At 53.9% G+C, this 26,522-nt stretch overlaps 2 protein-coding genes across 2 annotated transcripts; both read right to left on the bottom strand.

Annotated features, from left to right (window-relative positions):
- Window positions 1–928: 928 nt before the first annotated feature.
- On the bottom strand, window positions 929–15,106 carry SUV39H1 (SUV39H1 histone lysine methyltransferase). The gene is made up of 6 exons (XM_026513368.4): window positions 13,956–15,106; window positions 11,743–11,888; window positions 9,841–10,503; window positions 3,451–3,597; window positions 3,239–3,368; window positions 929–2,521 (listed from the first exon to the last, which is right to left on the bottom strand). Exons 1-6 carry the CDS (start codon window positions 13,972–13,974, stop codon window positions 2,388–2,390), a joined length of 1,239 nt encoding a protein of 412 aa, XP_026369153.1. The 5' UTR covers window positions 13,975–15,106; the 3' UTR covers window positions 929–2,387.
- A 3,720-nt stretch (window positions 15,107–18,826) lies between these two features.
- WAS (WASP actin nucleation promoting factor) lies at window positions 18,827–25,322 on the bottom strand. Its single transcript, XM_026513367.4, has 12 exons — window positions 25,156–25,322; window positions 24,693–24,833; window positions 23,768–23,854; window positions 23,564–23,666; window positions 23,410–23,451; window positions 23,264–23,317; window positions 22,466–22,640; window positions 21,416–21,458; window positions 21,058–21,211; window positions 20,457–20,860; window positions 20,074–20,188; window positions 18,827–19,130 (listed from the first exon to the last, which is right to left on the bottom strand). Exons 1-12 carry the CDS (start codon window positions 25,285–25,287, stop codon window positions 19,075–19,077), a joined length of 1,506 nt encoding a protein of 501 aa, XP_026369152.2. The 5' UTR covers window positions 25,288–25,322; the 3' UTR covers window positions 18,827–19,074.
- Window positions 25,323–26,522: the final 1,200 nt, after the last annotated feature.

Here is a 26,522-nt window from a genome sequence, read left to right as displayed (position 1 = left end):
AGATAGGTATCCCAGGAAGTGAGGTCTCAGAGGTCTAGGGTCAATAACCGGGTATCATGAGGTCTATGAGCTGTTTGGAAGCCTGTGTCCTAGGTGCCCTGTGATGTCTCTGAGCCACTTAGGATTTTGTCACCTGTGTGTGAGGTCTTCAAAATAGGTATCTGTGTCACTGCACATGACATCTCTTGAACAGAGCAAAGGACACTGGCTCACACTCCAACTCTGGGGCGATGAAAACAAGTTTATTGGAAATGTTATCTCTGGTCTCTGCTTTCTACCCTGGCACACACATACACTCAATAAATCTCTGCAGAAAAAGCTTCCCCCAATATGCAGAGACTTTTCTCTTTGCAGTAGATAGGTTTTGGGTTCAAAGCCTCTAAGAGCAGGGAGGGTCCAGCTCGAATCGTATCGTATTTCTATATTTCTACTGTATTTCTCTTATTTTTGCTTATGACAAGTGACAATGGTTTGTTCATTTAGACAGCAATAGATTTAGTTTCTTTTTTTTAAGATTTATTTATTTGAGAGAGAGAGAGAGGGAGTGCACGCCAGTGAGCAGCAGGGAGGGGCAGAGGGAGAGAAAACCTCAAGTGGACTCTGCACTGAACACAGAGCCCGACACAGGGCTCCATCTCGCAACCCCAAGATCATGACCTGAGTTGAAACCAAGAGTCAGACGCTCGGCCGACTGCGCCACCCAGGTGCCCCAGATTTAGTTTGCTTTTTCGGTGCAGTTTAAAAGTTCAGTTCAAAAAGCAAGCTTCTTTTAGGTCACGATGTATGATGATGGTGCAAGTGGTTCCTTGTGGGGAGCGTTACGGCAGATGGCTGCGGTCTGAGGGAAAATGTTCCTGGGCACCCCAGCGCCCACCCTCTCGTGCCCCCAACCCCCACCTTCCCAAGGTCTGCAATCCCCACACCTTGGTTTGTTCAGTCATTGATTTGTTTTATTGATGCCCACCCCAGGCGAGGTAGGGCCAAGGGATATACAAGAGGAGAATCAGATTCAGTCCATGCCTGAAGGTCAGTCTGGGGGCAGGGAGCACGGACACAAACAATCACACAGACACACACACAGATCTGGCATCTGGTGGCAGGGCACACAGTCTCACGTAGGGGCACTCTGAGCACAGGTAGTCAGGGAAGGCTTCCTAGAGAAGACCTCATTGGGGAAGCAAGGGGCAAGGCAGCCATCAGAGCCTTTGCCTTGTGTCTATTTGTGGGCAGGTCACTTTTGAGACCAGTGGACCCAAGGTGAGTGCAGAGGGCTTGGGGGCTGGGGCTGGCAGGCGGCAGAGGCTTCCCTCTCACCTTACCACACCCTCACAGGTAAACCACGCCTGCACCCCTGCCATTCTTCGCCTCTACTTGGCCTTCTGCCACATGTGCCCTTTCCTGGGGTCCACCTCCGTAGTTTTCAAGGCTTCCCTGAGACAATCCACGTGGATCAGGTGCTCTGCCCAGTGCCTGGCACCTCATCAACACCCCCATCAATGCACATTTTTGTCCTAAGTGCTATCTACAGCCTAGCTAGGGCTTGGTGCCAGCTCTAAGAAGTCCCAGCAGTCGTCACGCCCCAGGTCAGGGCTCCCAGCACCCTCCACTCTCTCAAGAGCCCTGGGCGCCTTTCTATATGCGCTCCCAGAGGCAGACTTCAGACCCAGCCCACCTTAAGGGCTGGCAAAGTCCGGACTGCCTTGCTCACTGGTCAGTGGGCCATGAGCACCCACTCCTCTTCCAGTGGCATAGGAGTGTCCACTTCTCGGATGTGCAACCCTGAAAAAGAGACCCTAAGGCTCTTAGGCCCAACACTAGCTGGCACAGGAGCAGGAGCAGAAACCAGCCGCAGCCCCAGCCCTGGAGATCCCCTTTCTTTCACTTGCACAAAGTTTCTGTGGTAGGGGAAACAAGAGAGCCGGGAACTCGGGGCTCTGATGTCAGCCTGCCCTGAGGCTGCTTCCCCACACCCTTGGGGCAGTAGGGAGAGGGCCTGCAACAGACCCCTCAAGCTCCAGGCAGAAGCAGGTGCAAAAATAAACATCCTTCCATTCTGGGGCCAGGCTGGGGCTCACCCCTTGGACCTCCTTGATAGGCCATGAATCTCAACCGCAGAAAGTCCTGGTGTTGAAAAATTACTTCTGAAGGTGGGTGGGGGTAAGTGCAACCCACAGATGGGGCTGGGACGGGGAAAGGGGACTCCTAGAGTCAGGCAGTCCTCACCGCAACCCCACATCCCCAAGCAAGGGGCAGGTGGGGGCAGGTGGGGGCAGGCAGAGGCAGGTAGGAGGCCCTGGCAGTCATTCCTTAACAGGAGGGCAGCGGTGGGTGGGTGGGGCGGGCGGCTTTAGGCCCCCACTGGCAGTCTGGCCTCAGACTTCAAAGGGCTAGAAGAGGTATTTGCGGCAGGATTCAGTCCCACACTTGCATTCAATACGGACCCGCTTCTTGGGGGAGCCGGGGAGCCCGGCCAGGCCAAAGTTGGAGTCCATGCGGGTGCTCTCCATGTCCACGGGGTCCACTGTGGAGTCACAGCCAGGGAGGGCGGGGGGGGAGGGGACTTGTTAGAAGGCCAAGGTGAAGTGTCCCGCTGCCCTTTTCACCACGAGACCCAGGAATCTTGGGTGCTAGGAGCACATCTGGGATTTGGGTCAGGAGGGGGTTGTAGGGTTGGTGGTTTGGGGATAGGGCCAGGGCTCAGCACTGGAGGGGTGTTCAGGAGTTGGGAAGATGGCCAGGGGTTGGGAGGGAGGCAGGGGGCTGTCAGGGGAAGGGCCAAGTCAGACAGAAGTCAGGAATGGTCACCTACACATCCAGAGGGGCACCTGAACTCTCCTGTCAAAGATTCCCCGCACTTAAGTGTCTCAGAGGTGGCTAGTTTGTCAAGAAGAGGATTGGCTGGAGGCCACAGGAGTGTCCGGACGCTTGGAATGAGCCAGGCCAGGGGGTTAGGAGTGGGGAGGGTTGGGAGGACTGGGGAAATTCAGATGAGTCAGGAGGGGTGTCTTAACTCTTAAGCCAAACATCCTCCCCAGGAGTCTTGGGAGAAGTCTGTATGAGTATCTCAGGGCCGGGGCCCAGGGGTTGGAAATGAGGGGACCCCCAAGAGGTAGGCAGAGGTCCAGGAGTCCCGATGGGACACTAGGAGTCAGGAAGAGCATCTTAAAGCTCCTCAGGGAGGGGTCCTTGTGTCCCATGTCACTGTGTGCCCCTGCCCCCAGTCCCTTGCCACCCCCACCTTGCATGTTGTAATCAAAGGTGAGCTCCTCGCCTGCCCGGATGGTTCTTGTGGCAAAGAAAGCGATGCGGGGCAGTCGCTCATCAAGGTTGTCTATGAAGACGTTGTACACCTGGAGGTTGGGGTCACACTAGGCGAAAAAGAACAGCAGGTGGGTGAGGAGGGGCCCCAGCCTGCTCCTCCCGACCCCCGCCCGCCTGCGGGGTACCCACACTGTGGTTGACAAAGTGGGAGATGTTGCCGTAATAGGCGGCATCCACGGTGTACACGTCCTCCACGTAGTCCAGGTCGAAGAGGTAGGTGGCGCCCTGGCGGTCGTAGATCTGGCCCCGCCGCTCCGCCTCCTCTGAGGTAATGATCTGGGGAAAGGGCCGAGGGGCAGGGGAGAATGGCCAAGGAGGCTCAGGACCACCAGCATAGCTCCTGACCCCCCCACCTGAGCCCCCCTGGGCCGGAAGAACAAACGAGCAGAGCTGTGGCCGGCTCAGCGGGGCTAGCAGGTATGGACATGTGGGGGCCGCAATGCAGAGGGTCTGTCAGCGCCCTGAGAGGGGGGCTGGGCCGCAGCTGCCCGCCACCCATCCCCCCTCAGGCCTCTAGATGGCATGGTGTCTCGCAATGGTGCCCAGAGGCTGGCCACAAGGTCCAGCAGTGAGAGAGAAAGAGACCCGCAGGGAGACACGGTGAGGAGATCAAGGGCAAGAAAAGGAGCCAGGGCTCACAGAGAGCGGTGGCTGTTTGGGGGAGAAAGGGAGAGGCTGCAAGAGAGCCCGAGGTGCTGCGGGACCCCAGCACAAGAGAAGGCGCCAGCGCTGGGCTGCGCGCCAGGCAGTGAGGAGGACCCGGAGAGGAGAAAGCAGCCTGGACCCGTGGGAAAGGGAGATGGAAGGAAGGGGAGACAGACTCAGGCAAGTGAGCTGGAGGCAGAGACTTAGAAACTGACAGAATCGTTAATATGAAAGACCCTGGTCCAGAGAGATCAAGACCCTTGCTGAGAGTCTGGGATGGCAAGAACAAAGCGAAGGCCAAAATCTCAGACAGAAGATGAAAGAAAGGCGGCAAGAGCACGGGGGAGAGCTCTCCCTCAGCCCTGATGCCTCACGGTGCCAGCAACTGGGATCTAAGACAGCAGCAGGCACTTCCTCTCCCCAGCTGGGTCCCTGGCTGTCCCAGAAAGCCCCTGCCTCTCTGCCCCTCATGTGCCCTCTTCCCCCTGGGCCAACCACCACAGACTTCTGGTAATCCCCCAGCAGAGCCAACTATGCCCGACTCTGGGGGAGGGTCCCATGGGACCCAAGACTGCCCCCTCCTCAGCCTAGGGTGCCTCCAGACCAGGGCAGATCTCCTTCTCCACTCCTGGGCTTCCTGCTACCCTGGCCCACCCCTCGGAGGCAAGTGCCTGCACAGTGCAAAGCAGAAATGCCAAAGTACCCCTTGTTTTCACTCTGCTGCCTAGCCCAGTGACCTATCCTCTGTCCCGCAGTGGTCCTAGAGGCGACTCCCACACTCTCTCCCCCCCACACCCCTTCTTCCCTCTCCTTTCATCAGAGACCTGCTGGCCACCACCACCCCTGCCACACCACGCAAACCCCGACCAGCCCTGGCTTCCTTCCTCCCTCACCCTCATGCCAGCCACGACCACCCTCCATTTCCTCTACCAGGATGGCCAAGTCCTCACGGTCTCCTCCCTGCCTCTTACACCAGCACCTCCAGCCTCCGCTCCCGGCCAAATCCACATCAGCACCTTGAGAAGACCAAGGTCTACCCCTCGGACCACAGGGCTCACTGCCCCGCACTCTGGCTCCCTTCCGAGAAATCTGGCTCACCCACACTCCAAATTCATGTTTGTTTGTTCACTGGTTTATTTAGCAAATTTTTAGGAGGCCTACCCTGTGCCTGGTGCCCGCACTCACGGGCCCGTGTCTGCAGGGGGAGACACAGGGGACCAGGCTGGGGGCCGCTCTGCAGTCCCAGGTGGGTCAGGGGAGACAAGAGGAACCAGGCTTGGTCCTGACCCTCTGGGGTCACAGTCCAGTGACAGAGAGATGGACTCAGATACCCGCAGTGCAAGATGCTGATCAGAAAACCCAGTGCTGGGGCACCTGGGTGGCACAGCGGTTAAGCGTCTGCCTTCGGCTCAGGGCGTGATCCCGGCGTTATGGGATCGAGCCCCACATCAGGCTCTTCCGCTATGAGCCTGCTTCTTCCTCTCCCACTCCCCCTGCTTGTGTTCCCTCTCTCGCTGGCTGTCTCTCTGTCTGTCGAATAAATAAATAAAATCTTAAAAAAAAAAAAAAAAAAGAAAAAAGAAAACCCAGTGCTTAGAGTTCCAGGGGCAGCAAAAAAGCAACACACCACCTAAAGCAAGCTCCGGGTCACAAAAGGGCCTTGCCACCAGGCTAAAGAGTGGGGACTCTCTCCTGAGGGACACAACAGGAGCCACAGAAGTGTTCTGAGGAGGAGGACATCAAGGTCAGTCTCCTGCCACCTCCCGAGAACACACGCTCCTTGTGGCGTCCGCACAGCAGACCTCCCTTCTCTGCAGCCTTCCTGAACCTGCCGATCCCCAGTGGGATCCCCAGTGGCCGTGAGGAGGCTGCTCGCTCCCTGAAGTTCTCGGAAGGCCTGGGCCCAAAGGGCGGCCTCCGCTGGCCGGCGAGCATGCCTGGTGGTGTCTGAGCCAGCATGCTCTTTCCACATCCTCCCTGCTCTCCAGCTTCCCGCCTGTCCCGCCTCTACCTGCTCCCCAAGTCACGAAGAGTGAGTCATGCGGTGAGCCCTCCAGGGCACAAACCGTTCCTTCTCCCACCTTCTTTCCAGCCCCACTCTGTAAGGGCGGGTCTACCCTGAAAATTTGGGAACAGAGTAGGCCACGTCCCTGCTCCCCAGCAGCTCTCCAGAACGACCAGGGAAGACAGATGGGCTATAGGTTGGCAGCCTGGAAAGGGTGTTGACCGTGAACAGGACCCAGAAGACTCAGAGTCCAGCCGCTGCCCTGCCCCCATCTGGATATGGGATCCTGAATGTTCTCTCCTTCTGCCTATTTCCTCAGCCAAAAAAACAAAAAACAAAAAACCCTCCACCAGGTCTGGCAGCACACCAGTTTTAGACACTTGGGCCTTTTTTTACCCACTTTAGTAGCTTGGTGACTCTGAGCACGTTACTATCGGTCTCTGGGCCTCAGCTCTCCTCTGTGGAATGGGGATGACAATGACGGTAACACTGACCTGAAAGGAGCCGTTGTAAAGCACCAGCGCAATCAGGGCTGTGAAAGAGGTTTCTGTTCCTGACACTGAGCACTGTTAGGAAAGGTTATGTACCAGTCTTATCCCAGCCAAACACGCTCCCTTATTTTTATGTGCCCTTTGCCGAGAAAGGAAACACTGCTAATTAAATGATGACGCACCGTCATTTAATTAAACTAATTAAGTGAGACGCACCTTCATTTCGCTGTTGGTAAAATATGAAGCAAGCGCAGGTCTTAGAATGGATAAGCTAGGCTGGGTGAGGGTGGATATTCTGATGGAGCGTGGAAGGGTGCAAAGGAGAGGACGGGCTGCTCGCATGGAGGGACGGTTGGTGCAGAGGTTGGGAAGGCGGACGTTGTGTCCAGATTGTAGAAGGATAGCTTGGCGACCAGACAGGGGTGCATGCCCTTGATTATGTGACACTAGGGAGGGTCTGGGACAGCACCATGTAACTGAGTAAATGAATTCGCCTATAACGAAATCTACGAATATTCACCCCACGTGGGATAACTAGGCTACAAATCGACCCAGATCAGGTCTGGTTGGGTTTTCTAGCCAAATGGGTTACCAAAGACTTCGGGTTTTCTAAGCATTTTGGATTTTCTGAATTTTAGACTGTGATGGCTAACATTTATTGAAGACTTACTGTTCAAGGGCTTCTTCCGAGTGCTTCACACATCATAACTCATTTAATTCTTGTAACAAGTGAATGATGTGGGTGCTATTACCATTCCCATTCTACAGACTGGAAAACTGAGACACAAAGAAGGGTAAGTGACTGCTGCTGAGTGGTGGAGCTCGGCTCCAACCTCCTGACCATTTGGCTGTGCTGGCTCCTCACAAGGGATGCACGAAAAGGAGTTTGGCTTTGGCATTATCTGGGGGCCTGTGGTGCCATCACGAGGTCCCACAGGTCTGACAGTGTCAGAAGCGGGCCTGGAAGTCACAGAATGTGGCAGGAGGGAGGCTAAGAAATAGCTTCAGGGAAGTGTGTGTGGAGCAGGAAGAGTGGGGACAGGGGTGAGAAGCCATGAAAGCCCCAATGTTTACAGCATGCAACAGTATAGACACTAGAGAAGAACAGCCAAACAGCACCCTGACCAGGGGCCTCTGGGATACTTGGGGGCTGTGGGCTCTCCCCCCTCCACCTGTCGGGATCCTCTGTGTTATAAAGAGCTTCTCCTCGAGATTGTCAGTACAGTGAGGCTGGACACACTCCCTTCTCTAGACTCCCTCTAGAACTCGCGGGCTCCTGTGGGGGCTGGACACCTCCTTCAGACTGTCAGGGGCTCTGTAGTGTGCACACGTCCTCCTTCAGACTGGTGACACCCCTCTAGGCTGTTAACATCTCCTGCACTGTTAGTATCCCTCTGAAGTCTGGAAACCTCCCCCAGAGTGTCAGGACACTGAGGGTGTGGACACTTTCTCCAGGCTGTCAGAGTTCTCTTAGGTGTAGACCTGATCTCCTTCAGACTGTCCCGATCCCTCTGGGGTGAAGACGCTTCTTTTTCCTGTCAGGACAGTGTGGGTATGGACACTTCCTAAGGTGGACTGCCGGGTCCTGTGGAGTGTGGAGAGTTCACTCTTCCTCCAGGTCACTCTGGGACGGAGACACCTCCTCCCACAAATTGTCAGGACCCCTGCCCCAGACTGCCAGGAACCCTCTGGGGTGTGGCCACCTTCTCCTTCCTCCAGACTGGCAGGTCCTTTGATGTGTGGACATTTCTTCCACCAGACTGTCAGGATTATCTGAGTGTAGACTTCCTGTCTAGACAGTCAGGGTCCTCTGAAGCATGGACTGCTCTGCCTCTAGACTGTCTCTGCCCCCGGGGGCTAGGACTCTCTCGACGTTATGGTTCATTATCGGGAGTCTCTCCTCTATACCAATGTCATTACTACAGTGTGGACACCTTCAGGAGTGCGTCCCTTAGGCCAATTTCTGCCACTTCCCAACCACATCACAGCCCTAAGAGACTTCTAGAAATATGAACGTATTTGGGATTGTCACCATGACAACACACTCATGGATTTAAACGGTCAAGGTCCAGGGATGTTAATTGTTCCCCGATGCAGGAGATGGTCCTACATAAAAAGAACTGCTCCACCCCAAGTGCACACCACATCCTACCTTAGAACATGACACTCGCCGTTATGGACACCTGGTTACTCACACACACACACTCCTTTTGTTTCCCACCTAGGCGCATGGCTGAGTCACACTTCCCAGCCTCCCTTGCACCAAGGTAAGGTCAGTGACTCGGTTCCAGCCAGTGTGGGCAGAAGTGATGGGCACTGTGTCCAAGCCTGGCCCATGAGCAACCCCCACTTCGACCCCGACTCTCAGCCCACTTGCCAGCAGTGCTGAGCGAGGATCAGGGCAGCGCTAAGGCACAGCAAAGGCACAAGAGGAAAGGAGCCTGGGCTCCACGCCACTGTGTGGAAGGACACTACCCAGATCCCCACGCTGGACTTACACAAGAGCAAAGAGACTTCTAATGTGTGAAGCCACTAAGATCTGGGGGTTGTAAGGGATGGCGGCTAGCCTGCGGAACACAGCTGACCCTTGAACAACACAGGTTTGAACTATGCGGGCCCACTTCCATGCAGATTTGATAAATACAGTACTGTAAGTGTTATTTTCTCAACATTTTCTTTTCTCTAGCTGACTTCATTGTAAGAATATAATACAAGTAATATATAAAATATATAAAATATAAACAGTATCAATCCACTGTTTATCAGTGAGGTCAACAGGAGGCTACTAGTAGCTAAGTTTCTGGGGAGTCAAAAGTTATAGGCAGATTTAACTACATGGGGTCGGCACCCCTAACCCCCCATGTTGTTCCAGGGTCAACTGACTCCTGCAAGTCTGGAGGAAGAGGCAGCCAACGTAAGGCATGTCTCCGTCCTACTCCAGAGTGTTCGTGTTCAGATTAGCAAGGGCGCTCCTCCTGGTCACACACTGCTCGGTGGTAAGCCGAACCCTTGCGAAATGAGAAGTAGTGCCTTCCCAGGTGCCGAAACCCTACGCAGAGCACACGGCCTGTTAAAAGAAACGCTGCCTGGATTTCAGTTCCCGCTTTCGTCTTTGCCAGGTACCCTTATGAGGTCAACCCAGTCCAGAAGTATTTCGCCGTTCTTTCAACTACCAGCTTGAAATGCACGCCCCTGCCAGGATGCCCCTGTCACACTCAGGTTAACCGCCCCCCACCTTTCCCCGGACAGGAAAAGCAGGGAAGTTGCAGGCACACACTGAGGAGAGCTGGGCGCGCATGATGGGAACACACAGTGGGAAGAGCTGCCCGCGCACACACGCGCGCGCGCGCACACTCACGTCGGGTCCCGGCTCCCTACCTCTCCCACGTACTCCATGACGAAGCTGTTCTTGCGGATCTTCTCCAGCGTGCGGACGCCCCAGCCACGCCCGTCATCCGTGCGGAAGATGCAGAGGTCATAGCGGATGCCCTTCTGTACCACGCGGTTGGGGCAGTCATAGCCGCAGCGGCAGCGGGAGTTGCATTCGTAGATGGGCAGCCCGGCGCGAAGCCGCACCTGACCCTGGTCATTGTAGGCAAACTTGTGCAGGGACGCCCCGGGGCAGCAGCCTCCAGCGGGGGCCCACAGACAGTCCTGGCACTCACAGCCCACCGCCACCTGGTTGAGGGTGATGCCCTCACCCACACGGTATTCATTGATGTATACGAAAGCCCGCGGGGGGCCGTCCAGGTCCACCTCGTTCTCCACGGTGATGCGTCCCAGGTGGCTGCGCTTGGCATTGAGCTCCTGCTCCCAGCGCCGGAGCGCCCGCCTCTGCTTGGCCTTCTGTACCAGGTAGTTGGCCAAGCTTGGGTCCAGGTGCCGGGGAGGCTTTGACCGGTGGTGCCGGCGGAGCAGCTCCCTTTCTAAGTCCTTGTGGAACTGCTTGAGAATGCGCACGCACTTGAGATTCTGCCGTGGCTCCCAGGTGCTCTCTGAGTCTGGGTATCCACGCCATTTTACCAGGTAATACTCTTGTTCCTGTTGGGGGGACCAGGGGATGGGGGCACCATAAGTGGGGATACCCCGGGCCCCGCCCTTGTGTGACTTCCATCCCAAACCCGGTGGACAACAACCAAACCACTCCCGGCGCCTTTTCTGGAATGACTCCATGCGGTGGTTACAAAGCATGGGCTCTAGCCTGAGGATCCCTAGGTTCAAATCCCATGCTCCCCCTTACTACTGCCTAAATTCCAAGTTTTAATTTAACCTACTCCCTCCTGTCTTCCCTCTCATCAGCTCCCTCCTTCTACCTGTTCAGGCCCCAACTCTTGGGAGTCACAACCTTGACTTCTTTTTCTCAGTCCCCACATCCACCCTCAGCAAATCCTGTCAGCCTCACCTTCAAACTACGTCCAGAATCCAACCACTTCAAACCATCATCACTGACACCCCCATCACTGCTCGCCTGGATTACGGTAGCAGACCCCCTCACTGGTCTCCCCAGTTCCACCCTTGCCCCCTACAGTCTGTTCTCCACTCAGCAGGCAGAAGGATCTTTTCTTGCAGAGAGCAGCTACAGGATACAATTTAACCACACAGATTCTACAGGGAGACACACTGGATACAAATGCTGAATCTGCAGCTCCTTGGATGCGGGGGCCTTAGGCAAGTTATTTACCTCTGCTGACACTCAGTTTCCTCATCTATAAATGAGAAAAAAAAGCTGACATTTTTCTAGCATTCTGTACGTAGCAGGTACTGTTCTACGTAACGTCTATGTTTTAGTAACTAATTTAACCCTCCCAACTCTGTATGAGCTACATACTACTAGTCATCTCCATTTTACAGATGAGGAAAATGAACCACAGAGAATGTGGGTAAGTATCCCAGGGCTACAGGGCCAAAATTTGAACCCAACCATACTGGCTCCAGTCTGTTCTCTTTATCCTGCTGTTGCCTCCTCTGGCAATGGTAACAGTTCCCATTTCACAGTGCTGCAGGGGGGATTAAACGAGTTTCTGAGAGGAAGTGCCCAGCACACTGAAAATGCTCAATAATTGCTAGCTATCATTGGCTCCCTTCCTGGGCTCAGCACCTCAATCTTTGCAACTGGTTTGTATTCCTATGGAGGTGGGAAGAGAGACTTATTTGGGGATTCATTCTGGCTCCTGCCCCCTTGAGAAAGCCACTTTGTTGGCAGTGGGGGCGGGGGCAAGGGGGTAGTAAGCCAGCTTCCTTGAGACACCCCTGCCCTGGCCACAGTCACCCCAGACTCACGCGGATTTTCTTGTAATCACACAGGTACTCCACTTCAAAGTCATAGAGATTCCTCTTGGAGATGCCGAGGGCAGGGCAGGAGAGCTTGGCCAGGCGGCACAGGTCCTGTAGCTGATTCCAAGAAGACTTGCAACACACATTGCATCCTAGAACAAGGAGACCAGAAAGAACTTACTGGGTATCCTGGTGAAGCCACGGGTCAAAGGGGACCCCAAATCCTCTCTAGGACTTCCAAAGGACTGCCTCAGAGTCCGTGAGATTTAATCCACAGGACTTCCCAATGCTGAGACCCTTCAACAACAAAAATGTACCACTTCTTCAACCCCAGTGCTCATTCCAAGGCCACCCCTGGAGCAGTAGACCTCGAAGTGGGACCTGCGGCATGGACTGTCCTAAAGGAATCTATTCCCAGAGCTTCCAACTCCCTCCACGCTATTCCTAAAACTGCCCCAAACCTGCCTTGGGTTCAGGACCTAATCATCCCTCTCCCCACTTTGCAAAATAAAGAGAACAACCCCCATCTCAGTAGGGTGCATTGCCCCAGGCGAACTGGTGGGGATGGGATTACAACCTCTAGGCACCAAACAAAGGCTTAACTGGAAAGACTGGTCTGGAATCCCTTATCTGAAACTCCTGGGGCTAGTTGTGTTTAGGAATTCAGATTTTGCGGGGGGGGGGGGATTTTTACAAGTGTAGTTCTAGGTATGCCTCAGACACTACCTAATACCCTCAGTGTGGTCAGGGGCATTAAGCCATAATCAAACACATTAATAATTCTGCACCAAAAATCTGAATTTTTACATTAAATAGGAGAAATAAAGAGGCAAGATAGTCCCACTTTATAATCTAGTTTTGCTACTGAATGGTGCCAAACTTAAGTTTTCAGAGCTTTTTAGATTTCAGAATTAGGAATAAGAGATTGTGGAATGGTATTTGATTTCAGGAAGCTTCCTTGAATGATTAGCCTGGGTGCCTTAAACCTGAAAGGTATATTTTTTCACACTGCATTTTGGCTTTCTGTTTCATCTACATTTCTGTGAAGTGTAAAGCCCACCCAGAGGAGTAAGCTCTGAATTTGGGAACTGGCAAAACAGTATAGGTTACTGACTATTCTTTTAAACACACCTGGAATGTTTCTGGGGCTATCAGAAATTTTCAAGATGCGGATTTTTTTTTTTAAAGGCTTCTGACTCAAGGCACAATGTGCTTTAGAAGCCATTTTATCAAATCATTCCATAGAACACTTATTCCAAATGCAGTGAGTCCTCACCGTTTTTAATATTTTATACCTCCCATTACAAAAATCAAACATTTGAACTCATAATGAAATACTGTAGACGTCAACCTGAAAACGTACAAGAGCTTTGCAAAATTATTTCGTGTGCACAACCCCCCCCTCCACTTAGGCAGGCCTAGTGGAGACTCAGCCTGTGCCCACGCTTTCCTCTCCCTATGATGCCTCTCCCTTTCAAACCCCTTAACTTGCATTTGAAACCCACTAAGTGCTCCCAACTAACCTCTCCAGCTGCTGGCTCCGCACTGACCACAGGTGGATTCCTACCCCTGAGAGGTCCCCCTCACACTGTGGAGCCCATCCTCCCCGAACCTTTTCTCCCCCACAGGAGCCCACCCTCCCCAACATACTGGAAAAGTCACCCCTCTTCCCCTGCACACGAGGGAGTCCAGCTCTCCTATTAGAGAAACCCCTTTCCCCTCTTCCCGGGGGAGTCTTCTCCACAGCAAACCCTTTCCCCATGACGCGGAAAGGAGGTACTCTCACCCTGAAGAGTCCTCTGTCCCCCCACTCTGAAAAGGAGGTCCGTCCCCTTCCCTTCCCTCCCCTTCCGGCGTCTCGCGTGGACACCAACCGGGTAACGGTCACCGGCGGCCGATTTTCCCGCGCGCGGGCGCGGCCTCCCCGACAAGACCCCGCGCGTGCGCGCGCCAACCAGTCGCGATCAGAGGCGCGCGCCCCCCTCCCGCGTCCCCACTTAGCCCCGCGCCCGCCGCGTTCCGAGGCACGCGCCCCCTCCCCTCAGCCCCGCCCAGCCCCGCGCGCCAGGCCCGGGCTCCCTGAGCCCCATCCTTTCCGCGCCAGGCTTCCGGCTCCCGGCTCCGTGGCCTCGGACGCCGGGGCCCCGAGCCCGCGACGCCACCCCTCCAGCCCACCCGGCCCGGCCAGCAGGCCCGCGCCGCTGCCGCCACTGCTTCACCTTTTAAATTTTCCGCCATCTTTCCCCACGGCTAACGACATTCGGGCCTAACCGGCCTCGCGAGAAGAGAGCTCGCGCGGGCGTGGCCGAGAACGCGCAGCCTATTGGCCGCGCGGCACCGCGAGCAGCGCCCGCGCGGACCAACCGGCGAGCCGTGACCGGACCCCTCCCCGCCACCCGGCTCGGTCCCGAAGGCGGGTGCTCGCCGGAGCTTTCCCAGAGTGCGTCTGGGCGGCGGCGGCGGCAGCGGCAACTAAGGTTGCCGGAGGCCCTGCCCGTACGCCGGTCTGTCTGTCACGCTGTCAGCCAATCACGTTGTCAGCCAGCCGCACGGGGGATTCTCCGTCCTGTCAGACCCCCAATTACCACCGTCAGTCAGTCGTCACCACATTTTAACCCCAAGCAGGCCGTGACTCCCAAGATGGACTGTCGCCACGTACAGCTGCCCAGCCAGTCCCCAGACTCCAATCAGACAATGGGTCCAGCACCACAGGCAACTGTTTAGTCAGACCCCGGCCCCCCCCCCCCCCATTCGCACTGTCTGCCAGTCAGCGGCAGCACCCCTTCGAGCCTCGGGCCAGCTGCGAGTCTCTGAAGGCAGACAGACGGCGCTAACAACTACGCTGCGAGCCAGCCTGTCATTCCCTCCGACTGCCCCCTTTTCACAGTCAAGCAGCCGGTCTCTCCATCTACTCGTGCTCCGGGGGTAGCTCTGAAACCCCCAGGGGAAGCCATCGCACAGCCACCGGCCATGGCCTCGGGCGGGCCGTGATTAGGTCAGGACAGGCTGTCATTGTCAGCATCTAACGTCGCCCTCTCAGGCGGACATACTATCCACTGTTAGTTGGCCAATCTTTAATTCCCTCAGGTTACTCCTCCTTCACGCCACGATCAGGCAGTTATTCCCTCAAAGCAAATAGTCACAGCGACTGAAGCCTCCACGCCACCTGACAGTGGGTCAGGGGTCTGTCACTTCTCAGGCGAGGCATGCCCACCATTGGTCAGTCCTCCAGTCAGTCTCCTCTCACCCATGGGGCCCCCTCAGGGCCGCTGTAATTCCAGCCTGGTAGGGCCATCCAGTGAGGTGGCTACACTGATATTTCAATGGGTCAGGGGCCTGTGACTCGTTCACTGCCCTTCATCGTATTGTCAATCAGCCAGGCAGCTATTCTCAGCATCTGACTGGCCACACGGTCTGTCAAGCATGCTGTGATTTGGCCAGGGTGGACAGTCGCTCACCAGATACAGTTGCCTATCAGGCAGTCGCAGATCTGTCCATCAGTCAGCCTGAAATTCCCTCAGGGTAACCCTCCTTTATACATCATCAGACAGTGTAACATCCAGACACACTCCCTCAGGCCAGATGCGACTCCCAGCATTAGTCAGCCATTCACAACATCCCGCCACCCAGGCGGACAGCAACAGCGCGGGCCATCAGTCAGCCAGCCTGGCAGTCCCTCAGGAGGCTGCCTGTCTTCTACGCTATCAGACCAGCAGCCCCAGCCTGTCCCAGGCGGGCATAATTTAGTTAGATCCTCAGTACCTCACAGCATCAGGAAATGGCATCATCCGTTCCTCAACCCCCCCTCTCCCTGTTGGTCCATGGGTTATGTAGTCAACCAAATGATTATACAGTTTAGCAAATGGTTGTTCTGCCTGCCTGCCTGCCAGCCTAGCTGTGAACTAGTTGGGAGAAATGGCCAGTGAGTCTGAAGTTCCATCACCTCCTGCTTACCATGAATGGACCAACTAGCAGCATATGCTCCACCATGCATCCCCTTCCCTCCCTTATTCCTTCGAGAACACAGTCAGACACTGGGCCTCGCATGCTCCCAGTCTCCCTGGACAAGCAGAACCCTCTTATTCCCAGGAGTCCAGTCCAACCCATAAGAATGGCTTAAGGCATGACTGAAGCTGGAGGGGCTCATGTAGGGGTCTGTGGGTGTTGGGCAAACATCCCTTTGTCAACCTTAAAGAGAAAACTGCCAGTTATTTTACCGGCAAAAGATGGCTTTGTTCAGGAATAGCTGAGAGTTGCAATGCAGGACAAGCAAGCTATGACAAAACCATATGCAAGTCCAATAAACAAAGGAGAGGAACATTATGTTATGGAGGAGGAAGTTGGGAGGGGTTGTTTGGAACAAAAGTCTATTGGAGAAAAGCAAGAGTTCATAGTGATGATGGTTTCGCAGTGGCTCAGTTGCAGGCGTAGTCAGTTTCTTCTAGGAGATACAATGTGTATATTTCCCTGTTGGGGGCCTGTAACTGACCATTCTTTCCTGTTGAGATACTTCTGTTGGGTCTGTCATTGATACTTTTTGCTATAATGGACATGGAGCAGTAGGTTTCCTCTACCAGCCTCCCCTTCTAGCATCCTGAGTCCATTTTAGTAAGGTTTTCCCTTATTAATTTTTATACCTTGGTCTTCCCCAAACAGTATATATAACAGTATATATAATGTAGTGGGTAAAAAGGCTTGGATCTTGGAGCCTAGCTACCTGGGTATAAATCCCAGCTCCACCATGTACTAAATTGTGTGACCTTAGGCAGTTTCTTCATCTGTAAAACTTCGGATGAGTGACCTTGGGGTGGGTATCTCCCACTCGTGCAGAAATGAATCTTTCCAGACTAGCATCTGTCCTGGAGACCTCAAAAGTAAGAGGCCACCCTATAATTCCTGTGTCCCACCCCCAGCCACTTGTCTGTTCATTCAGCATTAATTTAGTGCCAGGTGTATATTGTGTTGCCTAGTGCTTGAGCCAATATAAGGTCTTATCCATTGCACGCTGTACAGGTTTGACCTGTTTGGTTTTTTTTAAGATTTTATTTATTTATTTGACAGAGAGAGACAGCCAGCGAGAGAGGGAACACAAGCAGGGGGAGTGGGAGAGGAAGAAGCAGGCTCCTAGCGGAGGAGCCTGACGTGGGGCTCGATCCCATAACACCGGGATCACGCCCTGAGCCGAAGGCAGACGCCCAACGACTGAGCCACCCAGGCGCCCCTGGTTTGACCTGTTTTTAATGTAAACCTCGTATTCGAGTGTACCACACGCACAGAAAGAGGGCACAGACCGTGGGTGATCAGTGTCACGAGTTCTCACAAGCAAAACACACATGTGGAACCAGAACGCAGGTTAAAGGAACATCCTAGCCAGATTCCAGGAACACTTAATTCTGTAACATCCTGAAATCCGGTTGCATCTCCCAAACACTGGTGAGTCATAATTTAATTCGCAGTACTTTTTTGTCTTTCTTGGTGATACATACAATAATGGTACATTTTATGATCAGTGGTGACTCAGGATCAACCGGTAGTAGGAAGAACAGCAGCAGCATCTGATGTTTGTAGATGCCTCCCAGGCACTTTGCAGACACTTGAATTCTCTCCGCAACCCTGTGGAGTATGGATTTTTAGTCTCGGTTTAAAGATCCAGAAAACTGAGCCCAGAAAGGTCAAGCCACTTGTCCACGGTCAATACTTTTCTGCCAAGCCCAGGCCTGCTATAGGCAGTGCTCCTGGGGCTTCAGAGGTTGTGCGATATAAGGTCTTCTCCAGGACAAAGCCTACTGAGGGGGTCCCAGCACACCAGATTTCTGGGGTTTCCTAGCAGGGAGTGGGGAGGCAGGCAAGTGATAGTTCTTCAGCTTCTGTGGCTGTGGGGGAATTCTTAAGGAGCAAAGTCAGCTCCCACCTCCCACACCTCCACCCTGGCCCTGGCTCTCCTTTGCTCCCTCCCCTGACCCCCAGACTGCACCTCGGATGGTTCGAAATTCTTCCACTGGTCTTGCAGATGGATGAAGCCCGTCCTCTCTGGATTCCTCCTCACTGCTATCTTTCTCCCCACTCCCCTCCTACCTGAGGTCTTGAATCCACCAGAATGCAGAAATGGGAAGGAGTAGACACGTCTGCTAAGGCTCTGATGTGCAAGAGCTTCTAATCACTCCCTTGGAAATAGCTTTAAACACCAGGGACAGTTTTGAGTTACTCCTTTTTCTTTCTGGTGACTAATTCTTAGAAGAGGAGGGGGGACCCAATGGGTCTCAGTTGGAAATCAGTTACATATTGTTACCGCCGTTGCACAGATGAAGAAACTGAGGCTCAGAGGCGGGGTATCTTGCCCAGGCTCTAGAGCAGATCTGAGTCTTTTTGTCTCTGCCATTGCCGCTGGCCAGGGCTTGGTTTGTGCTGAGAACTGGGTAGAACCAAATTTTAAAACTGAGAGAGGAGTCCTGCCCATCAGGAACCTGGTGTGTGAGTTGTGTTCGTGGAGAGTGAGTAAGTCTGACCATTGAGTTTCTCTTGATCTAATACTGTGTTGAATGAACGTTGTTTTTTTTCTTAAATAAGTAAGTGAATAAATCACTCCTGCTCGTTCACCATGCTCAGCCTCACACCAAGCTTTTCCTCTCCTCAGGGCCTTTGCACAGGCTGGTCCCTCTGCCTGGAATGCCCTCCCCCCAAAGATTTACAGGTTGACACCTCTCTCTTTAGGTTCTGCACAACTGTCACGTTCTCCTGGTGGCTTTCCCTGAATGTTCCATCTGAAGGCCGTTCCCCCTCAGCATATCACAGCACTTGTCACAGTCTGTAACTATCTTTCGTTTCTGTTTGATTCCTGGTTTCGTATCTGTCTCCTCCACTAGAATGTTGACCTCACTAGGTTTTCTTCCCACCGCTTTAGCTCCAGCCCTTAAAGTAGAGCCCGGCAACAAATGTTCGTGAAAAGAAAGAAGGGCAGAAGGAAACAAAGAAATAAATGAGGGCATAAATGAGTGAATAAATAAATAAATGAAATAGGATAGATGAATAAAAGAGACTTTGGGGATAAAGGACCCCAAATGTTCACATTTGGAATATAAACCAACTGAGATTTAGAGAAACAAAAAGACAGTTATTTTATTTTGGTTTCAAAATCCTTATGTGAGGAGAACCGAGAAATTCTGTATAAAAAGGGGCCCTGGCTACTGCTAGGCTGAATGTTGGGGACCAGTCTGAAATAACTGCATTGGAAGGGTCGGCGGGGAAGAAACAGGGCCTGAGGGGCCTGGAGGCCAGGAGTGGAGGGCAGCAAGCAGCGGCTGCCAGGGGAGGAGGCTCAGAATTGGTGGGGAGGGTGACTCAGTCGTCCCACTCATCGTCCTCATCCTCGTCGCCGGCCTGGTCCTCCCCTTCGTCTGGAGGGAGAGAGAAAGTGGGACTTAGGATGGGCAGAAGGGTTCAAAGGCCCTGGGTTGGGTGAAGTTCCTGGGGTCTGAGAGGTCAAGACTCAGGGTTCTGGGGGGCTGAGATCTCCTGGGGGCCCGTGCGGTTGGATGAGGAAGGGGCCCTTCAGAGGAGGGAGAGTTAGGGTGTGGGTTGGAGTTGGAATGGAAGTTAATATCATTGTCAAAAATGTGGTTAGTTGGGATATTACTGTCACACAAGGGTTAATGTTAGGTTTGTTACCTAATGGGGTGAATTTAAGTATTATTAGCAAGGCAGAGTCTATTAGAATATGACTGTTTCATAGCACGCTAATGTTAATATTGTTGACCCATAATGGGTTATTGATGATCTCACTGTCAGAAGAGGTTTGTTCAAATATTGTCGTGTGATGGATTCATACCCATCTTATGGACATACCGTGGGATTAATGTTAATACTGTCAGTGGTAGGTTGAGGTTCACGTCACCCTCATCTAATTGTCATATAACGGCAATATCATTGCCACATCAGGGGATTCATTGTTACCATTATTATAGAAACACTGGGTTAGGATATTATTATCACATTATGAGCTCGTGTTCCTCTATTGACACACGGAGTTGAAGTTATCATTGTCCAAGGTGGGGTTCTCTAGAATATCATCACCCATGGGCTAATGTCAGCACTCCGGAGCATACGGGATGACGATTACTATTGTGGACATACCGTGGCACTGATGTTAATGTTATTGTCAAAGATAGAGGGAGTTATATTACTGTTGCAGAATGACAGTGTTAACACTGTCTAAGAGGAGACTGATACGAGACTCACGATGGGGCGACGGTTGCTATTGATGGTAACCGGTGTGCTTGTTTTCGGCCCACCCTGGCCTGGGAGCCGGGCTCGCCGTACCGGCAAAGGGCGGGCTCTCACCTGAGGAGTGGATGGCTTTGCTTCTCTTCTGCATCACATGCATCAGGGCTCCCACCAGCCCTTCTGAGCTCTGAGGCGGAGGCTGCAAGGCTGAGCTCTCTGGGGCCCCGGGCGTCTGCAGCAAGCAGGGTGCAGCACAAAGGGTTCAAGGCCTGTGATAGGAGCACCCCTTCCTGCCCCCTCCTCGTTATTTCCCCTCCCATCCGCTCCAGTCCCCTTCGGGATTCCCAGCCTACCTCTCCCCACCGGCCTCCCAGCCCTGTCACTGAAACCCAAAAGCCTGAGACCTCCGTCAGTTTCAGCCCTGCCCCCCACCATATCCTGACTTGCCCAGCACCCCCGAGTCCCAGACCCCCCCAGTCCTCCATCTCGCCGGTCTTCACCTTGTTCAGCTGAATTCCCTGCCGGATTTGATCCAAAAGTGCCCCCCGACCTCCACCAGGAGCCAGGCCCCCCGTGGGCCCCAGAGCAGGAGGTGGGGGAGGGATTGGCCCATCCCCAGAGCTGGGTGGTGGGGGTGGGGGTGGGGGGGGTGGAGGCACGGGGGGCCCTCCAGCTCCAGGGGGCGGAGGGGGCAGTGGTCCGGAACGTCCAGTGGCTGGAGGGGGTGGTGGTGGAGGGCCCCCTCGGCCTGGGGGTGGGGGTCCCCGGGGAGTGGGTGGGGGTGGAGCACCTCCCAAAGGTACAGGGGGCAGTGGACCAGAACGACCCTTACTGCTCCCCATAGTAGGGGGCCGGGGGGCCTGGTTTCCTCCTCTGGATGGTGGTGGGGGCGGTGGAAGCGGTTCTGAGGGGGAAAATAACACAGAGCTATTGTTACAGTTCTCCTCAGAGTCTCCATTTTGCTCATTTGTAACATGGGCGCCCCAAATGACCACCTCTTGATTCAAGCAGTATGAGGGTTTCCATGACGACTGAGTGACTGTTTGCAGTGTATCTCTTAGGAACCAGTTACTAGGGCTGGAGAAGAAGGGGGGCGCTCACCCTGGCGCCTCATCTCCTGCCGCACAGCCTCCAGGCCACCCTGGTCCTCAATGAAATCGTAGATAAGTTTGGAGGTCTCGGCATCCGTGAGCTGGGCCTCACTGATTCCTGCCCTGGAGAACAGACTCCGCAGGTCCGGGTCCAGGTTATTTACCTGCCCAGGAGGAAAAAGGCCAGGGCAGGGGTGGGGGAATAAGGCAGATAGGGGAGGGGCACGGGTTAGCACTGGGTCCGCCCCAAATGGGGATCTGAGTTAGAAGTGTAGATAGGGTGGGGTCTGGGGGTAGGTCTGAGCCAGGGGACTACGGAAGCGTAGGTGGGTAGTTAAGTGGGTCAAGGGGTCTTTGGAATTACTCACGTCAAATCCATTCTGGGGGTCCCACCCCACGTGGCTGACATGTCTGGGGGAGGTGAGGAGTTCCCAGTGAGGCCCCACTGCCCTTCCTTCCCTCCCTTCCTAGTGAAGCCCTCCTGCCCTCCCCTGCCCAGAGGGACTCTGAGGAGCCAGAATTAATGGATGAGTCCTAAGTGAATGAATGAGTGACTGAATGAGAGCAGTAGTTAGGGAATTAGAAGGGGTCCATAGTTTGTAGTGCCCATCTGTCCATCCATCCCTTTTTCTACCAACCGTCCACCCATCCATTTGTCCACCTAGCCATTTGCATTCACCTGTCAGACCCCCGATCTATGGTATATTTGTCTTTCTACTCATCCGCCCACATACATGTTTGCCCATTGGTCTGCCAACCTGTCTCCACACACACTTGTCCGTCTACCCATGTGCCCGTCTTTCAATCCATCCACTCTTTTGCTGCCTACTCAACCACACACTTCTATTTCTCTACTGAACCGTCCATTCATCCATGCATCTGGCCGCCTATCCATCCCCATCCACCTTCTCTGTGAACCAACCAGATATCCATCCGTCTGTCCACACACTCGTCCACTCACCCATCCGTCTACCCTCCTACTTCCCATTTACCCATCTACCCATCCATCCAACCGACCCATTCATTCATTGGTTCGTTCATTCATTCATTCATTCATCCAACCAACCATTTATCTACCCACCCACCCATCCACTCACCCACCAGCCCACCCAGGGTGGGACTAAGGTGAAGCAAGTGAGGTGCCTAGGGTGCAAAATTTAAGGAGGCCCTCACTCTCCGAGTCATGAATTGCAGTTTCATGACCCTCAGAGTAACTGCCTCTGTAAATTTTGCAACCTTGGTGCCTCGTTTGCTTCTCGCTAGTCTTGGCCTTGCACCCACCCACCTATCTACTCATCTACCTACCCACCCACCCATCCATCTGCCCATCCTTCCATCCACCCAGCTCTCTTCCTATCCATCTTTTCATCTGCCCCCCGCAACAGGGATCTGTGGGACTAGTGGGGAGAGGCTCTCACTTGAATCCACTTGGTGCGCCAATATCAGCCTTGCTGATCTTCTTCTTCCCTGAGCGTTTCTTATCAGCTGGGCCAGGCCCAGGTGCTGGGAGCCCACGGTATCGTGAACTCGTGATGTCCGGGTTCTGGATGTCCACTGTTACTAGCCCCAGGGACAGTTGCCCAGATGCCAGGCCTGTGGGGAGAACAGGGTGATTGAGCCATTGACCTACTTACCTACCAACCAAAGCACAGGGGCAAGAGACAGGGCCAGTGTTGGGGGAATCTGTGTGTGTGTTTGATGGTCATGAAGGGAGTGGGTGAGGGGTCCAAACAGGGTTTATGGAAAAGTGGATGGGTGGGTTCCACAAACCATTCTTGCCTTCACCAATTCATTTATTATTCATTCACTCACGTTTATCACTTAAGTATCGATTCATTCATTCACGGCTCACTGACCAATTAATTTGTTAAATTATTCATTCAGTCAGTCAGTCAATCATTGCTTTCTTCACCAATTGAAAGGTTATGTCACTTATTCATTTATTCGTTGTTCAATGCATTCACTCAGTCGTTAATTGAGTCAATCATCCATCCATCCATTCATTCATGTATCCACATACTCATTCACTTATACATCTATGTTTTCACCTTCCCATCAGTTCATCCTCCACTCAACCATCTATCCACCCACTCATTTGCCCACCTATCTCCGCACTCCCCCAGCTACTCATCCATCCACCCACTCCCCACCCATCTATCCATCTACTCCCCCACCTGCCTGTCCACCCAGAGACGCAGGGAAGAATCAGCACTCACCTCCTTGGTCTCCACCTGGATGTGGGGGCAAGGGTGGGAGCCCTCCTCTTCTCTCTGGAAAGATGGAATGGGTAGAGAGCTATTACAACCCTGCCTCAGGTTCCTGGGCTAGCCCCTTATTACCCTCCTTGAACTTGAGGACTCACCTTCATTGGCTGGTGCTGGTGGTGCGGGTAGCTGGCGTCTATCTGTGAAGAGACAGGTGGACTGGGAACCAGAACCATAAGAGGGGCTTCTCCAGCTCCCTACTCTTGCACACACTTCTGCCCAACCTCCTTTCCTCCCCGAAGGCCTCCTCACCTCCACTTTGCCTCTGATTCCTTTTTTGGATCTTCTCCTGCACCAGGGCCCGGAAGGCCTGGGCCTCGCCCTCGTCTGCAAAGTTCAGCCCTGCTTGGCAGGCCTGCATACATCTTGGGCTCAATAGCCTTCCAGGCCCCCCCGCACCTTTCCCATCTCCTCCCCACACCCCACCTGAGACCGAGGGGTTGAGGGGTCACTCACATCTCCAGCAAAGGTGTGGAAGAAGGGGGTGGGAGTGGAGTAGACCAACTGTGAGTACAACTCCTGTTCCCAGAGCAGCCGACCAGTCTGGAGAGGTGGGGGAGGGGGAGAACATTAGCACGGAGGCATGCCCTGGGTGGCAGGCCTCTGTTATCTGGGCAAGAAGAAGGGTGTCCTAATTTGGGGCCCCAGGGTCAGATCAGAGACTTCCAGCTTATAGTCAGAGAGTCGGGGGTCTAGATGTCGGGTGTAGAGGGTTGGGGTACAGTATGGGAGTTAGACATTGCAGTCAGAGATTTGGATTTGGGGTTCAAGGCCCTAGATGTGGGACTTGGGGGCTTGAATATGAGGATTTAGGATTCCAGTCCTAGGAAAGTGAGCCCATTCATAGACTCCATCTTACACCCTTCCTTTATGGGGGCCTTCATTTGGGCAGGTAGGGCTCCAGTACTGGGAGTTGGGGTTGAGATTTGAGGTTCAGACACACAGACTTGGAAGTTTTGGGGGGGGGATTCAGTCTAGGTATATGCAATTTGACGTTTGTGAGGCAGAGCCATGGCTTAGGAGCTAGGCAAACATTTAGGGTCCAGGAGTTTTGATGGGGGATTTCTGGGACCCAAAAGGTTGAGTTTAGAACAGATTTGAGGTTCAGGTAAAAATACAGTGCTCTTTTTTGGGGGGTTCATGAAACAGATTAGATTTAGGAGCTACACTAATAGCTGGGGGTTATAGATCTTGACATGGGGGTTCTGGGGTCCGTCATCAAAGACAAAGAAAGTAAAACCAGAGTTTGACGTCTGGATGAAGTCTTTGGTTCTGGGGCTCGGGGGTTCACTGATCTGTCTGAGGCCGCGGGGCTTTGGACGCAGATCTGGGTTTGCGGTTGAAAACTGGTTTGCACGTCCAGCGGGGGGATGGGGGTCACCTGAAGGCTGTAAAGACGGATGAAGTAGGACTTCTGGGGGTTATCCTTCACGAAGCACACAGCCCCACAATGCTCCTTGGTCCAGTGCTCAGCTCCAGGAGGCAGTGCCAGGTACAGCTGAACAACGGCAGTGGCCAATGTCTGGGAGGGGAGAGCAGGGCTCAGGGGAATCCAGTCAGCCAGAGGGTCTAGTTCTTCCTTGGCCGTGGCTGTCCTGACTCCAAAGCAAGAGCCGCAGCCAGAGGGAAAGTAGATAGACATCGCAATCGAGATCTTCCTGGGATCAGTGAATGGGGGTAAGTGGGTTTTAGGAGAGGGGGTGATGGAGAAGGGAGGGAAGAGGGGAGGAGGGGAAGAAAAGGGAGGAAAGGAGAAGGATGGGGAAGATGAGGAGGCAGAAGAGGAGGAGAGGAAGAGGAGGAAAGGGAGGGAGACAGGAAGGGCCAGGAGATCCCCAGCTCACCCAGCATTTCCGACCCAGCATCTCGAAGAGTCGCTGGTTCTCGTGGTCCTGGAGGAGTGTGGAGGGTATGTTCTGCTGAACCCCTGGTCCTCCGCGACCCCCAGACCTGCCTCCCACAGGGCCCCCACTCATGGTGCCTCCTGCCCTTGTCCTCTCCGGCCAGGCTCTGGGTGCAGGGTAAGAAGAGGAACTTCCGCAGTGTGCAGGGGAACAGGAAGTACAAAAAACCACAAGGGAAACAAGTCCTTCAGGGGCCCCTGGGTGGGCCCAGCCTCCTCCTCCCTCCCTAAGACAGGCTTGGACCCTCCTCCCTCAGAATGGGGCCCTCCTCCATTTGACTGGTTAAGACCCATCTTTTGGACCAGCTCATGTCTTCCTCCTTCTTTCTTACTCCCTGAGGCCCATCTCCCTCTGACTGGCTCAGACCCTCCTCCCTCTCATTGGCTGGGAGCAAGAGCTAGGCCCCTGCTGTGCTTCTGCTGGAGGACGCTATGGTGGGGAACAGTCCTGGGGCTGGGCGGCCTCCTTTGTCCCCAAAGCATCCAGCTGGTCTGGGCCTAAGGCCCAAGGCCCCTCATGCGGAAGGGTTACTGTGTTAAAACTTTTCCTCTAATGACATTGTGAGTGTCTGGGATCCCAGCCCTCTCCTGAGACCCCCCAACAACGCACAGGCACCCAGCTCACTTCCCCATCCCTTAACCCTCCCCCCCCCCCCCCCGCAGTTCCCAAATCACTGTCTGCTTTTCATCCCTTCACAGCGTATACAAATGCCTAGGCAATGTCTTGTTTAATCCCCTTTGCTTTTGAACCTTTAAAAGTCCGGATTCTTGGGGCGCCTGGGTGGCTCAGTCAGTTAAGCGTCTGCCTTTGGCTCAGGTCATAATCCCAGGGTCCTGGGATGGAGCCCTGGGTCAGGCTCCTTGCTCAGCAGGGAGCCTGCTTCTCCCTCTCCCCCCACTCCCTGATTGTGCTTGTGCTGTCTCTCTGTGTCAAATAAATAAATAAAATCTTAAAAAAATAAATAAAAGTCTGGATTCTTCAGTCTTGCCCTTTTTCCCTACACAGCACCCAACATTTTTCCAACATTGATGTAAGCACTGAATGTATGTGCCAGACAGCGTTCTGACCTCTGTAAATATTGACCGATTTAAATCCTTCTAACAGCCTATGGGACATACACTCTTACCGGGTCCATTTGATAGTGGGAAGTGAGGGAACGGAGGCACGCTGATTTCGCCAGTAGCTCCCAGCCCGCAAGTGGCAGGGCCCGGATTGCACGCCAGGCCGGCTGGGTCCAGAGCGCACACTTTCCATCACTGTGCTCCGTGCCTTCTCTCTGGCAAAATCTGTATCGGCCTGTGACAGTG

Source organism: Ursus arctos, chromosome X (genome assembly GCF_023065955.2).
Source record: "Ursus arctos isolate Adak ecotype North America chromosome X, UrsArc2.0, whole genome shotgun sequence".
In the NCBI taxonomy this organism is placed as follows: Eukaryota; Metazoa; Chordata; class Mammalia; order Carnivora; family Ursidae; genus Ursus; species Ursus arctos.
Note: the sequence above shows the minus strand (reverse complement) of the source record. Positions and strands in the feature narration are given on the sequence as shown.